General features: G+C 36.9%; 1 protein-coding gene across 1 annotated transcript in view; it reads right to left on the bottom strand.

Annotated features, from left to right (window-relative positions):
• Positions 1-15,251, bottom strand: part of cdh13 (cadherin 13, H-cadherin (heart)) — a 469,469-nt gene that overhangs the window by 332,598 nt on the left and 121,620 nt on the right. The window contains exon 2 of the mRNA XM_055174957.2: positions 14,862-14,982. Within this exon, the coding sequence (XP_055030932.1) occupies positions 14,862-14,982 (121 nt within the window). The remainder of the gene's footprint in view (positions 1-14,861; positions 14,983-15,251) is intronic.

Genomic DNA, 15,251 nt, shown 5'->3' on the forward strand with positions numbered 1-15,251 from the left:
TTTACTCAATGACAATTTCATATTCAAATCTTATAAGTTAACGGTTAATGTTCGGTTTAGAAGTTACGGTTGTCGGTCAGGAAAATTAACTGATATGAGCATCCCTAGAACAAATTGTTCAAACTGATTCGCGAACCAATTCACAATTTTGTCTGTTGTTCAATCAGTGTATTGTAAAGAATCGAGTAAAGAGTCATTCATTTGTGATTGCACATGCAAGAAGAGGCAGCAATCTGTGCATTTTTTAATACATTAAAATAAAGTAACAAATGAATGTTGCACAGTGTACAAAGTAAAAGTAAATGTTTATCATAAAAAATTAAGGACCCACCTCTAAAGTTACTCTTTAAAGGGACACTCCACTTTTTTGATATTACGCAGCGCCTGAAAATAGTCCTCTGCTATTGTAAGTTACCAAGGGGACTATTGTCAGGCGCTGCGTAATATCATTGCGCCTCCTGCAGCCATGTTACGGCACCAAAGTCCTTGATTATTACGCCAGAATGAGAGTTTAGTTCCTAGCCATATCGGCCTAGAAAATCGCAACTTTTAATTTTCTGTCGGTCTTAGTACATGATGTAACTACAGAAGAGTTAAGTGTTAAAAATGGAAAAATATCAAAACTCTTTGGTTATTTTTGAACATGATGCTAATGGTCTAATCAGATTCAATGGATTATGCTAAGCTATGCTAAAAATGGTAATGCCAGACCCATAGATTGGGTGAATGGATTCCAAAACGGGAAGAATCAAATGTTTAACTCTAGATAAGCTGGAAAATGAGCATATTTAAAAAAAACTGGAGTGTCCGTTTAAACTACAATTTTCCCCAAATGTTACTCTGGTAAATGTAATGAGGTATAAATGTAGCACATTTCTACCCACCTCTGGAGACAACAAAAGACTACCTATGATACATGTACAAAAAACAGCAATAAACGTACAAAACAATACAATGGCATTACTCTAATTCAATGTCCCCCTAAATCCATTCCTTGCAACCCCTCTTCCAGATCATTTTTGTTTTTTCTTTATTAAAAAAATGCCAAATTCAACTAATCAGCCCTCTTTCATTAAAGGAATACTTGAATACTTCACAGATCTAGCATTCAGCTTTGTATCAGTAGAAACCTGGCAGTATTTCTCAATTACCGTGTTTCCCTCCCGCATGTCTCTGTGAGAGGAAGGATATCTGTATTCTGGTTGTGCAAAAAAGTCCTCCGATGACGCAAAATGACGATTTTTGCGTCATCGGAGGACTTTTTGGCCAGAGGCAAAGATGACAGCCAGTATTAGGAGCTAATTCCGCATGTTTTCTCCCCGCCCATAGGGGTTGGACTACCAAGTCCATTCGGAAAAGCCCAAATCATAAAGCCATCTTTAATCTTCGCTAAGCTAAGCTAGCCTGGATTTTGCTTTGTGGAAAAAGCCGAGTAGACAAACCACGATGGCAGAGTGTAGTTTTGAAAACGGATGGCAGAAAGGGAATTTGATGACCTGTTGCTCGAATCTGATGGTCGTGGTTACCTGTACGAGCCGCAATACAACGAGGAACAGTTACGGATGATCGAGGAACAAGAGGCAGCCACAGCAGCTGCTGTAGCCAAGTTGGTGCGAGACATGCCTGGCGGTCAGGAGGAAGAGCCCAGTCAGACTTGAGCTGGGGCGGTCTGGTGGTGTACATGCTCTCGCTGTGCGCGTATGGACACCGAAAGAGAGTCATATTGCTGTCGCGAAATTTCAGCGATGCCATTTTCTTCATGGCTGAATCTGCTGTGGAAACGGCACCGCCAGTATGTGTAATGGCCGTTTCACACGGTACGGATGTAGTATCACAGTATTTAGTTTTTCATGATGTCAATCATAACGAATCAATGAAAGATCTTTCAATGGCCAAATAAAAGCCTGTCCGCATTTGATTGGAAGATTCTTCAGCCAATGTTCCCGAAAGCTGTCATCATCTCATACTGCAGCAATAACACAAAACGCATTTACATTATGAAGCACTTAGAATGAACTGTCAATTTCTTTACTAAACAGAAATGTATATCTTTGCCACATGAAAACACTTATCTCCACCAAAGAACAGCAATTAATGTTATGCAATGAATTTCAAACCAGCAAGCGACGTAAAACACAGAGCGCACTCAAGACTCTACAATCAAAGTCAAGCACAACACTGCAGACAGCTTTCAAGGAAGAGGCACTTATGACTTAACAGAGTCAGATCTGCAGAAACAATGTAATGTATAACCTGAGAGCATGCAAACACTTTAGTGATGATGGTCAATAAAGACTAAGGGCCAGATTTACTAACAGCTTTTCCCAGCGCAAACCATCATTTTGTTATTAAATAACAACTGTCGGGATTTACGAAAGTGGATCATTAGTGCTGAAAAGGTGTGGTCTAGTTATTTTTATGATGCCATGAAACAAATCGCCACGTTTTGTTTTGTGCCACTATACTTACTTGTGCAACTACTCATATAACAGTCTTTAAATAGGGAAAACACAAGTTTGGTGGCTTCTAAATTCATCCCTGTTTGGATCCTAAGGAATAAATGGGGCTAGGCTAAATGCTAACACATTCACTTAATATTTACCCATTATGGGTCAAAAATAACCCAGCCATTTTTAGAGTGTAGGTAAATATAGTTTTTGATTCTATGGCACAGTTAAGTCAGAGGACTGGGACCAGTATAGAGATCCGGATCTGGTTTTATATGATGTAATAGTGAGCAATATGGGTATTTTCGAGTCAATGTTTGAACAGCCAATATATATAAAAGTCCCAGTCTGAAGCAACCAGCCCATTTCCATTAAGAAACTTGCATTGGAGACATGCCAGTTCAACTTTAATGAATACAGATAAGGTACCAAAAACTTAAGCAATTACTACAAGCGAGCTGAAGTTTTGCATGGAAAATACATCAGGCAATTTGCAGTGCACTGAGAAAAAAAATTAACTTAAGTCCGGTTTTCAGGCTATGTCTCAATACTCACAGGTGTCACCTTCTTCTCTGATATGTGATCTCTTTGATCTGCGTCGGGTGATATTCTAATTTCCCAGCGGCGGGAGTTTAGAGCAAAGCAGGGTTTGTATTTTTGGTGCAACCAGCGGCGGGATAATAAGTGTGTGAAATTGAAGCTGGTGTTGAATTAACGGTAAGGGGCTCTGGGAGAAGAAAAGATCAGTCTCATTGGCTTTCATAAAATTGCATTCCATTTTTCGTCTTCATTATAGTGTAGGACAGAGAGGAAGGAGATACTTACACTCAGAGTGTCATGAGAAATTAGAGCACCGCACTTTATTTGATTTTCATTTTATTTTAGTAATATAAAAATGATATCTTATTCGGACGAACGTACGTTTCTGTTCAAAGAAACGGTGTGCTCAAGGTTAACCGTTTCCGAAGATAACTTTATTTCTAATTTGGGTCGCAGAATTTTATTGTATGGAAGAAAGTAATCATATTTTCATTCATGTCTAGTTGGACTTCTTGGTTGACATACCGTTTTTCAAATTAAATGCTTTTAATATTGTATTTGGTGTCCACCGATGACCTACAAATTCAGATAAACTTTTACTGCATTGCTTCCAAGGCACAACTGCACTCATATTTCTCAAGCCGGTATAAGTTTTATGCTTGCTAAAACTTTAACATTTAACTTTTTCTGCTCTGTTGTATTTTGTAATGTATAGTTACTGTATGTGCACATTCACACAAACACTTCCCTAATTACGGACACACTGGACGATTTTTATATTTTAAGCAATTTTAAATCCATGGGAGACCACAGACATAGGGTCAGTGTCAAAAAAGTTTTAACAATATAATCCTCAGAACACATACACTGGCTAATTCGACCAGACCACCAGACCCTACACGTGAGGACAGTAGTAACCATTTCAAAGCAAGGCGAGATCAGAACACAGAAACGAGAGATTGACTTGAGTCAAACGTGACTTGAACAAAAACAAATGTTGTGGTTGTACTCGCATGGCATATTTTAAAAGCACTTGGGTGATTCTCGCAAAATTAGACTTATGAGGTGTCATGAAACATTTTGATAAAAAAAAAATGCAAAGTAAGAGTATCAAAATAAGAAGCATACAGTTACAAACATCTCCTCATGTACTATTTTGCACATGATTTCAAATGACATCATACAAACCAATTTTGTTTTTTTCCACATTCAAGGGAAATTTTTCATTACCGCAATGTGTCCATGACTGGATTTTGGTTCTTTGACATTGAAGGTTTTTATTTTTTAGATTTTTTTATTATAAATATTTCAGTGCATGTTATACTATAAACATTTACAGTAAAGAAACGTGGTATTTGGTGATCATTGGTAAATGTAGATAAAAAGGAATATAAATGTGTCCAAGAAAAATTTTCTCATCCTCCGCAACAATTTTCAATCATTGTTTAAGCCCTCAAGAAAATATAATTTTCAAAAAAAAAATTGTTGGAAGGGACATAATTGACTGTGACACTCAAGGTAAGCGGTTCTTATTTTTTCTCTCCAGATAAAAGTTGAAATTTTGTTTGTCATAGTACCTAGACAACTTTTTAGTTTTCATTAACGAAACATGAGTTTGTAAATGCATATATTTAATTTAATATCATGTTGCGGTAATGATCATTTTTTATAAAGATAATCAAAAAAATTTAAATAATTCTATAGGAAATATGTTTTAAAACATTTAAAAATAATGATTATAGTAAGTTCAGACCTTAATCTTATATGTGCAAAAAATATTGGCTTCAATGGCTTTTTAAAAAAAATCTGATTCTGGAAAACTTTTAAGTCTGGATTTTGTAAGAATCGCCCACTTGTACTGTTGCCATAGTTGTATAAGGCAATATTATTTTTATATTTAATATTATCATGCAACATCCGGTTGAAGCTTGCACGCTGTCATTGGCTATTGCAGCTGTCATGTCAAAGGCAGCCCGATCAGGTCACGCCCCCTTCCGATCACCAAGGGTGCAAATTGGGCCTGAAATCTTCACGTGTGTGGCAACTTCTCATACCTCACTATGGATAGGTCATAATAATGATAATGAAGTCTAACAAAAGCACTGTGAAATGCAAATCCGATATAATCTTTGTAGGTCCTCTAAAAGGACATTGTGGCACATATTCTTCTCAAAGAAAATCACTATATTCACATTTATGCATTTGCAAGACACCATCATCCAAAGTGACTTACAGTGAAATACAAAGTATATATTTCGATCATGTGTGTTTTCCCTGGGTTCGAACCCATGACCTTTTGCACTCCCAATCTTATGCTATTCCACTGAGCCATAAAGCAGCACATGTTTTCTTTTATTATCAGTAATCCTCCATTTCTGAGCTGTCAAGGCTAAAAAAACATGTATACTATTATTTCAAAACAGAACATATAAAACAACAAAACATGGATGATTTGGATTAAGAAATCCAGTCCTTTTTGCATATCTGCAACCTTTCTGAGAGAATGAATGAATGAATTTCGCTGACCTATGACTCTCAGGTGGTTAGCGCTGAGCTGACCATCTCGAAAGTTACTCCATCTGCATAATTACTGCCCAGGATTTGCCAAATAGGAGGAAAGCATTTCCATAAATCTGAATATGTCACCTGCACAGCTGACTGCGTCTGACACCAGCCAGACACCTGCAAACACAAACTCACTTTGCACATGCACTGAAAATGCCAACAGCACGCACACAACTAGACGATGATCGTAATAACCTCATTCCTATTTTGCTGCGGTTACAACAAAAACTTATCCGTGCGATTACACTTCGGTTTAAAGGTATAATGAAAGTTTGACAGATGCCAGTGGCCATGTCGCCAATGTTCCCTGCAAATTGCAGCAATTTTATGTTGAAAACGACTCTTTTGTCTCTTAATCCTATATCAATAGCCTTTGTTTTGCAATGTAATGACTTTTCGGTACATTCTGAAATTGGAGTTCTGTTGTTTTTAATCATTAGCTTTGAGGGAATATGTGTATTGTCTACATAAAGTACTGTTCAAAGGTTTTTGAAACATTTAGCCATTACCACAATAAAAATGTTTCACATCAAACTCATCAAAAATAGGAGAATAACACAAATGTTACTATAAGAATTAGGCATCCACAATAAATCAGAACTATGCTATATTTTAAACTCTTGAAAATATCCATTTAAGAATTAGCAAAATCCTATTTTATCAAGCAGTTTCTTATGGTCTCACCTTGTTAAGCTTTTAAACCAATTCTGAAGTAATTTACATTTATTCTGGCCTCTTAAGATCACTGAAATCTTCGTATGCGTTTTTCATAGTCGTCATTCTACTAATTTATCACGCAAACCTTGCACACTGAGTGTGATTAATTAAATTGTAGCATAAAAAATATGGTAAAACAATAAAAAATCAAGTCTTCATAACATTAGCACTATGAATAGATGATTTACATAAGCAACAAGTTTAGCTAACTTAAGAACAACACTGTATAATCTTTCATACACCTTTTGTTTTGACATTAGTACCTATCATCCTTTTCCAAGCTGTTCGGCAATCATCTGCCACAATCATCTGTCTTTATATTCTGACAAAATAAATTAACTTGTCAGACGCTATTGTGAATTTTGGCGTTCACTTGTGGATCTTAAACTGCGAAATACACCGAAAATCGAACATTATACATTAATGTATAATGTAGATAAAATCTCATTTGGCTCATTCTAAGGAAATAAAAACAATACAGTTCATTGTGCAGTGTCTTTATAAACGTTTTTATCGGATGCACGTGTGTTGACGCATTGTTTGTTAATGGTCTGGCTAGTGGCTAAACCGAACTCTTGAACAAATACATCGTCGAAAATAACAAATGTTTTGGTTTCCTAAAGACGAGGGGAGATGGCGATCATGGATTACCGCTATCTGAAGGGAGGTTTGGCAGCCGATCAGTAGTTAAGATTGTATACATTATACAGTAAACATTTTACACAGTAACATTAGCTAAGTGTAGTTTTTGATACACTTTAGCTATGATTTGAACTAAGGTAATCTATTTGTTATTTATTTTGCTTTGTTATCAAAAATAAAATACTGTATAAGGACTCTGTTGTTATTGTTCCTTTGCAGAGTTTACCGGAAGTCATGTGTGTTCCACGAAAGCCATTTGTTTATGCTGTTACTGCTGAAACCGTCTATACACTACTGATAATATAGTTATGTATATTATATTGCATTTCTGTCATGAGATCCTTCTTAAAGGGACACTCCACTTTTTTTTAAATAGGCTCATTTTCCAGCTTGTTGTGGTTTAAAAGTGCATTTTTTTTCTTGTCAAAAATGACAATCGTTTAGCTAGATAAGACCCTTATGCCTCATTTGGGATCGTTTATAGTCCTTTGAAACTCCGTTGAAAAAACTGTTACGTGTTGAGTTAAGTGTTAAGTGTTGGTGTCCATCAAAGTCCATTAAAATGAGAAAAAAAAACATAATTTCTTCTCGACTGAACAAAGAAAGACATCAACATTTTGGATGACATGGTGGTGAGTATATTATCTGGATTTTTCTTTTAAGAAAATGGACTATCCCTTTAAACATTTGATTTTTACCATTTTGGAATCCATTCAGCTGATCTCCAGGTCTGGCTGTACAACTTTTAGCATAGCTTAGCATAATCCATTGAATCTGATTAGACCATTAGCATCGCACCACTAAAAATAACATCGTGCCATAATAATCAAGGCCTTTGCTGCTGTACCATGAATGCAGCAGGCCCAATGATATTACGCAGTGCCCGAAAATAGCCCCCTTGGTAACTTTCAATAGCAGGGGACTATTATCGGGCACTGCATAATATCATTCGCCTCCTGCAGCCATGTTACAGCAGCTAAGTCCTTGATTATTACGCCAGAATCAGAGTATAGTTCCTAGCCATATCTGCTTAGAAAATCACAACTTTTAATTTTTCGTTGTCGGTCTTAGTACACGATGTAACTACAGAAAAGTCAAGTTTTAAATAGGAAAAATATCCAAACTTTTTGGTTACTTTTGAGCGTAATGCTAATGGTCTAATCAGATTCAATGGATTATGCTAAGCTATGCTAAAAGTGCTAGCGCCAGACCCAGAGATTGGCTGAATGGATTTCAAAACGGTAAAACTCTAAGGGGAGCTGGAAAATTAGCCTATTTTCAAAAAAATGGAGTGTCCCTTTAAAGTCCCATATTGCACCTAAACATCATTATTTTTTAAATCATGATATACATTTCACTCAATTGTTAAAAACTTTTGAATGGTGCTGTATATGCATTTTAAATGTACAAATGTCTATGATGGAAATGTCTTTCTTGTCTGTGAAAAAGCAACCAAATCACCCCTCACACACACACACAGGCATATACACTGTACATGTTTTTTCCAATCAAATGCTCTCTAAATGGAGAATCTGTCCTCTATTTTAATTATAAAAATTGCTTGTGAATACAATAGTTCATGGTTATGACATCAGATAAAGTCTATTCAAATGCTACAGGTTTCAAAATTTAACAGGAAAGAAAATGCTTCACGCAAGTGACGGAAAAGTTTTTCTCTGACTGGGTGATAGCGCTTTCACAAACAATGCAGGGTGCAATACATTTAGGTTTGCTACTAAAATTATTTGCCCATTTGTGTTCAGAGACTAGAGTACTGCGTACTGCGCTTTGCTGACAGGAGCATATTCAAGGTAATAGAAGTACGTGGCGGATCCAGGTATAGGCTCAGTTAAGCGGAACTGAGCTCTGTCCCGGTGTGCATGGATCGCTGGCTCCCGAGATGACAAAATGCCTCACCGCCCTTCCCAATCAAACCGAATAAAATAGAAAGATTGAAAGAACAAACTTTAGGCAAGATTGCTGTATTGGTGATAAAATATATATTTTCTATTGGAAAAAGTGGTACTTCTCATTGCATTTCGGGCCTGATGACTTTGCTTTCCCTGCATTTCTCCCGCTGTCAGTGTGATGGCTTTGAATGGTGTTTCCCGTCAGCGTAATCATGTTCTGTCGCTTAAATAAATTGAAGTTCAAAGGGAACAATCTTTTGTAAGGACTACCTCTACTCTCACTGTTCTAATTACATGGATCGATGGTCCCCCCCAAACACGAGAAACCTGGAACACAGCGGTCAAACCGACTCCAATTCGGTGACTGTGTGCAAACTCAACAGTCACCCCCAAGTCACACGCACGTGAAAAAACTCATCACGTAAACTGCAGCATCCGCAGCAGTATCTTGGCAGACCACAGAGCCCATTCTTCTTCTTTTAACTGTGCAACCTGTTGACACGACTGTCAATTTGAGAAGAGGAGAGAGAAAGACACTTTGGCAGAGACGCTGGATTCCCACTGGGGCCCGAAGCTGTGCCAGCAAGACATTACTGCCTGTCCCAGAGGAGTCAAAGAAAAAGCTTGAAGACATTACGGTGAATCTCGGAGGAGACGCGGCCCAGTGGATTGTGACAATCATGAGGAAGATTTTTTTTAAATAAGCGCTGACAAGTATGGCAGGACTCAGTGAGAACACACAAAGCCCGATTAAACATATCAAATCACTTGCCCACCATTCAACTGAAAGTGGAGTTTTCTACAAGTTAAAGTTGTTAAAGGGTTAGTTCAACGAAACATGAAACGTATGTCATCATTTACTGTCAATTTGTTCCAAGCTACATTTCTTTATTTTGCTCAAAGAAAGATATTTGGAGGAATGTTTGTAGCCAAGATGATTCGGGGCACCATTGACTTCTATAGTAGGAAAAAATAGTAGTATGAAAGTGAATGGTGCCCCAGATGTTTGGTTATTAACATTTCTTTTAAACATCTTCATTTGTGTTCAGCAAAACAAAGACATTTATACAAGTTTGAAAAAACTTGGCGGTCAGTAAATCATGTCAGAAATAATTATTATTTTTATGTGAACTGTCCCTTTTAATGCTGCTTCTTAAATCTTTCCCTGCCAGTATTTAAAAAAAAGTTGCCAGCCAGCGGCAGCATTTCTCATGATTTTCACAAAAGTTTAATGTCTTCCAGAAATTGTTTTTCTTTAAATATATAAACAAACAATATATCAAAGGAAACCAAAAAAAGGGTTTCATCCTACCTTCATTAATTCTCTTTTTATCACCTCTCAAATATGGGTAGGTTTCTTCAAAAAGATGAGATAATTCAATTTTTGTGAAGGACTTTTGATGGAGATCAGATGCAGAGCGATCTCTAAAACATACACAGAGTTCTTTCTCTTTCACGTGAGGCACTACTTCTGGGTTGTATAAGTTGCGGAAGTGCAACACCTGGTGAATAATAGCGGTATTGCGGAAAGCCGGAAATTCTCGTCATTGGCAGGGAAGCGTTTTCTCTTAATTGAACTCGTCAATGGCGGGGAAAGAGTTAAAGGCTGGGTGCACCATTTTGAGAAATCCTTTGGAAAAGGGAGTCGGGCCGAGTACCAAAATACACTTGTAGCCAATCAGCAGTAAGGGGCGTGTCTACTTACCAACATCGTTGCCTGGGTTGCGTATGTGTGGGGCGAGTCTATCAAAAGAAGGTCCAGATTCTATTGGGGTGTGTTTGTTAAGGTGATTTCAAAGGTCAACATAGGCTTTCAGAGACCGTGCACACCATAGATATGTATAAAGGTTAGATGTCTTACGGCGGAGTCTCTAACGTCATCGCCTGGCGGCCATCTTACCTCAGACAGCTCGCTCACTTGTAGCATTGTGTTTAATGGTGCATGTACTTTTAAGAACTTGCTAAATTTTCTACCGATTTTCAAATTTGATTTCTTACAAACGGTATTAATAAGGCTATAATTCTGGATACTTTAACATGATTAATAAAAAGTTATTCATTAAGCATGTAGTGTCATAGGTACAACTCTGACGTTTATATCAAACCGTTTGAAAATCAGTAGAAAATTGAGCAAGTTATGGTCATTTAAAAGTACATGCCCCATTAAACGCAATGCTACGAGTGAGCGAGCGCCCTGTGGTGGGATGGCCACCAAATGCGGACGTTGCACTCAATTGGCCAGCAGCGTGGGCGAGACATCTAGCCTTTATACATATCTATGGTGCACACCACCATTTAATAAAGGTAATCTATTTGTTGTTTATTTTGCTTGATATCAGAAATAAACTTCTCTAAAAGGACGTGTTATTTATTCTTTGCGGAGTTTACCGGAAGTTACGTTTGTTCCACAAAATCCGTTTGTTTATGTTGTTACTGCTGAAACCGTCTATACAATGACACTATCAAACAACAAAAAACAAGCCTAAAAACCTGCAATCTGAAACTTTTTTGATAAAAAAATACAAAAACTCAGTGTTCAAAACTCTGTACCTTACTACAAATCAAATTTGAGTTGTGGAGTCAGACTGTGCAGTGCAGAGATGGTGATAAAGGGGCAAAGTTTACAAATTGCACCTTCGATTACTAAAAAGCATTTCAGAGTCTGTAAATAGACACAAACATGTATGAATAAACTTAAAGTACCTCACATTAAACTATAATAGGACTTTAACTCTTTCCCCGCCAATTAAGAGAAAACGCTTCCCTGCCAATGACAAGTTTATCCGGCAATCCGTATTTCTGCTATTATCCTCCAGGTGGCGCTCTTACCCAACTTATAAAACCCGGAAGTATTCCCTTAGGGCAAACAGTTCAAACTCCATGTATGTTTTGAGAATCGCTCTGAATCTGATCTCTTATCAAAAGTCTTTCACAAAAACGCACTTATCTCAGCTTTTTGCTCAAAATTTGCTATATTTTGAAGAAACCTATCCATATTTGAGAGGTGATAAAAAAAGAACAAATAAAGATTAAAACTTAAAAAAAAAAAAACAGAGGGTCTGTTCTTTCATTTTATATATTGTATGTTTATATATTTAAAGAAAAACATTTTCTTGAAGCCATTAAAATTTTGTGAAAATCATAAAAAATCCTGGTGGTGGCTGGCAACTTGTTTTAAAAACGCTGAAGTGGAAAGAGTTAAAGAATATGGCACATACTGTACATCAAATAACCTACTTTTACCATGCTTTTTCTTAGTTTAAATACCAGCGTACAAGTATGAAATTACTCTTCTTTCTCTTTCTGAGCTGTGGCCTGGCATTAAAGGCCCAACAACAAGATCAAATCCAAAGCATCCGCATTTCTGCTCCAAAACCTTCACTGACATAAGCTCTATGGATTTCCCACAAACAGGGATCATTGTAGTACAAGGCCCTCACACATATTTCAACCTGTCTGAATGAAGCCGCTGTCTGCTCTGACCTCTACATCACATCTGCTCTCTGGCCTGATTTGTATTCACAAGCTGTACAGGACCTCTGGACGTTTCTGATCTGAACGGCACATAGTGAATTGCATTTGTTTTTTTACATTTATTTTAATCATTTCTCTTGTTTGGCATGAGGAGTGGGTGGGTTACAGTTCCACCAGGCAAAACACGGTGCTTATATTCCATACGAAGAACTGATTAATATGTCATTGCTCACAAAACACCCATGGTGTTATTTTATTCATAAAAGGCAGTGTAAGTCTGTCCTGTGGGGAAATACAAGCTTCATGTGTAATTAGATTGTAATTTAATTAATCACTACCATTCTTGGAGTCTCGGGAGAGTTTTATTGTGTGAACGCCGAGACCTGCGAGGAAAGAAATTTACCGGACGAATGGCGTTTTTTTCTTGTGCCGAGTGTATTTACAATAAAACAGAATGTCTGAATGTGACATATCGAAGGGCTAACACTGCTCCCCTTGTTTGTAAATAGGCAAAAAAAATGAACTGCCTAAACTTACAGAAATTTGTAAGAATTGTACAAGGTGCCGTATTTGTATTCATATGATGTAAATCAAACAAAAAGGTGTGATTATTAGAAAAAAAAACAATAATAACGTCCTACTCCTTAACCCCTAACATCACTGGTGCAAAAGCACATCAAACTTCAATGTACAAATGTGACCCTGGACCACAAAACCAGTCATAAGGGTAATTTTTTAATCTTCTGAAAGCTAAATAAGGATTAGTCCATTTTCTTAAAAAAATCCAGATATTTTACTCACCACCATGTCATCCAAACTGTTGATGTCTTTCTTTGTTCAGTCAAGAAGAAATTTTGTTTTTTGAGGAAAACATTCCAGGATTTTTCTCATTTTAATGGCCTTTAATGGACACCAACACTTAACAGTTTTAATGCAGTTTATAATTGCAGTTTCAAAATACCCTAAACGATCTCAAACGAGGCATAAGCGTCTTATCTAGTGAAACGATTGTCATTTTTGGCAATAAAAATAAAAATATGCACTTTTAAACCACAACTTCTCGTCTATCTCCGGTCCTGTGATACGCCAGCGCGACCTCGCGTAACTGCGTAATGCCGTGGAAAGGTCACGTGTTACATTATTGAAACGCACTTTGCAGACCATTTTAAACAATAAACTAACACAAAGACATTAATTAGTATCATTCCACATACAACAACATCGGAACGGTTCTCTTTCTCCACACTTGTAAACACTGGGGCATAGTTTCGATACGTCATCCATGACCTCTTGACGTGATGATGATGTCACAGAACCGAAGGAAGACGAGAAGTTGTGGTTTAAAAGTGCATATTTTTTATTTTTCTTGCCAAAAATCGTTTCGCTAGATAAGACCTTTATGCCTCATTTGGAATCGTTTAGAGTCCTTTGAAACTGCAATTATAAACTGCATTAAAACTGTTAAGTGTTGGGGTCCATTAAAGTCCATTAAAATAAGAAAAATCCTGGAATGTTTTCCTCAAAAAACATAATTTCTTCTCGACTAAACAAAGAAAGACATCAACATTTTGGATGACCTGGTGGTGAGTAAATTTTCTGGATTTTTTTTTTCAAATGGACTAATTCTTTAATGTATGGTTTGATAGGACAGGACAATATTTGGCTGAAAATAGCCTTCCCAAATGTCCAAAAGTCTGTAGTAAGCATCCACTCATAAAATACAGTTTTGATATATTTACATGAACTTTACATGATATCCTAATGATTTTTCAATAATTTTGACCCATACAATGTATTTTGTTGGCCAGGGTCACAAATAAGATCGTATTAATTCATATGAATTAGCCACACCATCAAAAAATTACAAACTTTTGTGTTGGTTATGAAACATGATTTGAAAGGTGGATGTTTTTTAGTGAGCATCTTACTGGACCAAGTTTGGTGTAGTCAACATTTTTGCTCTATTTTCCTGGAGAAGCCAAATTTCCGAGTACAAAATTTAGGACTACACTAGAATACAGATGGCCCCAAAGCACACAGACAAACAAAAAAATGAACAACATTGCTATTCCGAATACATAAGGTCTGTTAAAGTTCTGTTTCTCTACTTCTTAGTGTTTTGATAACATCTGTCTCAACTGTCTCGGCGAAACTATAATGCAGAAACTGTCTGTCTGGTGCCGTCTTCGTCTGCCAGGTTCTGGATGCCAATCGGAATGAAGAAAGTTCTGCGCCATGGCAAGCGTTACTCGCGGCAGACAGTGGAAGAGTGGGGAATCACAAAGGCTTTGTAAACATCCACACAATCAAGCAGAATAATTTATGAGCACCAGAGCATTTTGATGTTTTGTTTGGACACTGCGGCTCTTATTTCCTCTTTTTTTAATAAACGAAAAACTATTGTGCATGATAATAAGAATAATGAACCATTAAAATTCACCAAAGCCCTGGAGAACTGTTCTTTCTCCAGATGGCATACACATGTGGCTTAGACAAATGTACAAGAGAAAGAGAGAGAGAGAGAGAGAGAGAGAGAGAGAGAGTAGTGATGACATCATGGTTGTACCTTGCAGCAGAGAAACATTTCTGAGGAATCCATCCCTGTATTCCACAAGGTACTCTTTCTCCTGAAATCCTGGTACACATTCGACTTTCTCTTCCTCTTCCTGTGCTCCAATGCACACAACCTGAGAATACACAATACACAGTACAATCAAAATTTTGCCAGTTTTGGTAAGGGAAGAATGTGTCATTGCGGCAATGTGACGTGAACTATAAATGTTAATGTGTTGACGTTTAAATGCATTTATTAAATTTCACATTATATCTGCTTTATATACTCAATTCGTATATATATCAAGAAAAAAATCTAAAATAAATAAAACCCCAACAAAGCTTAACAACTATGAAATCTCATTATAACTTATATAAAAATAAAATAAAACCCCTAGATGAT

The sequence above is a fragment of the Misgurnus anguillicaudatus genome, chromosome 15 (assembly GCF_027580225.2).
Source record: "Misgurnus anguillicaudatus chromosome 15, ASM2758022v2, whole genome shotgun sequence".
NCBI lineage: Eukaryota > Metazoa > Chordata > Actinopteri > Cypriniformes > Cobitidae > Misgurnus > Misgurnus anguillicaudatus.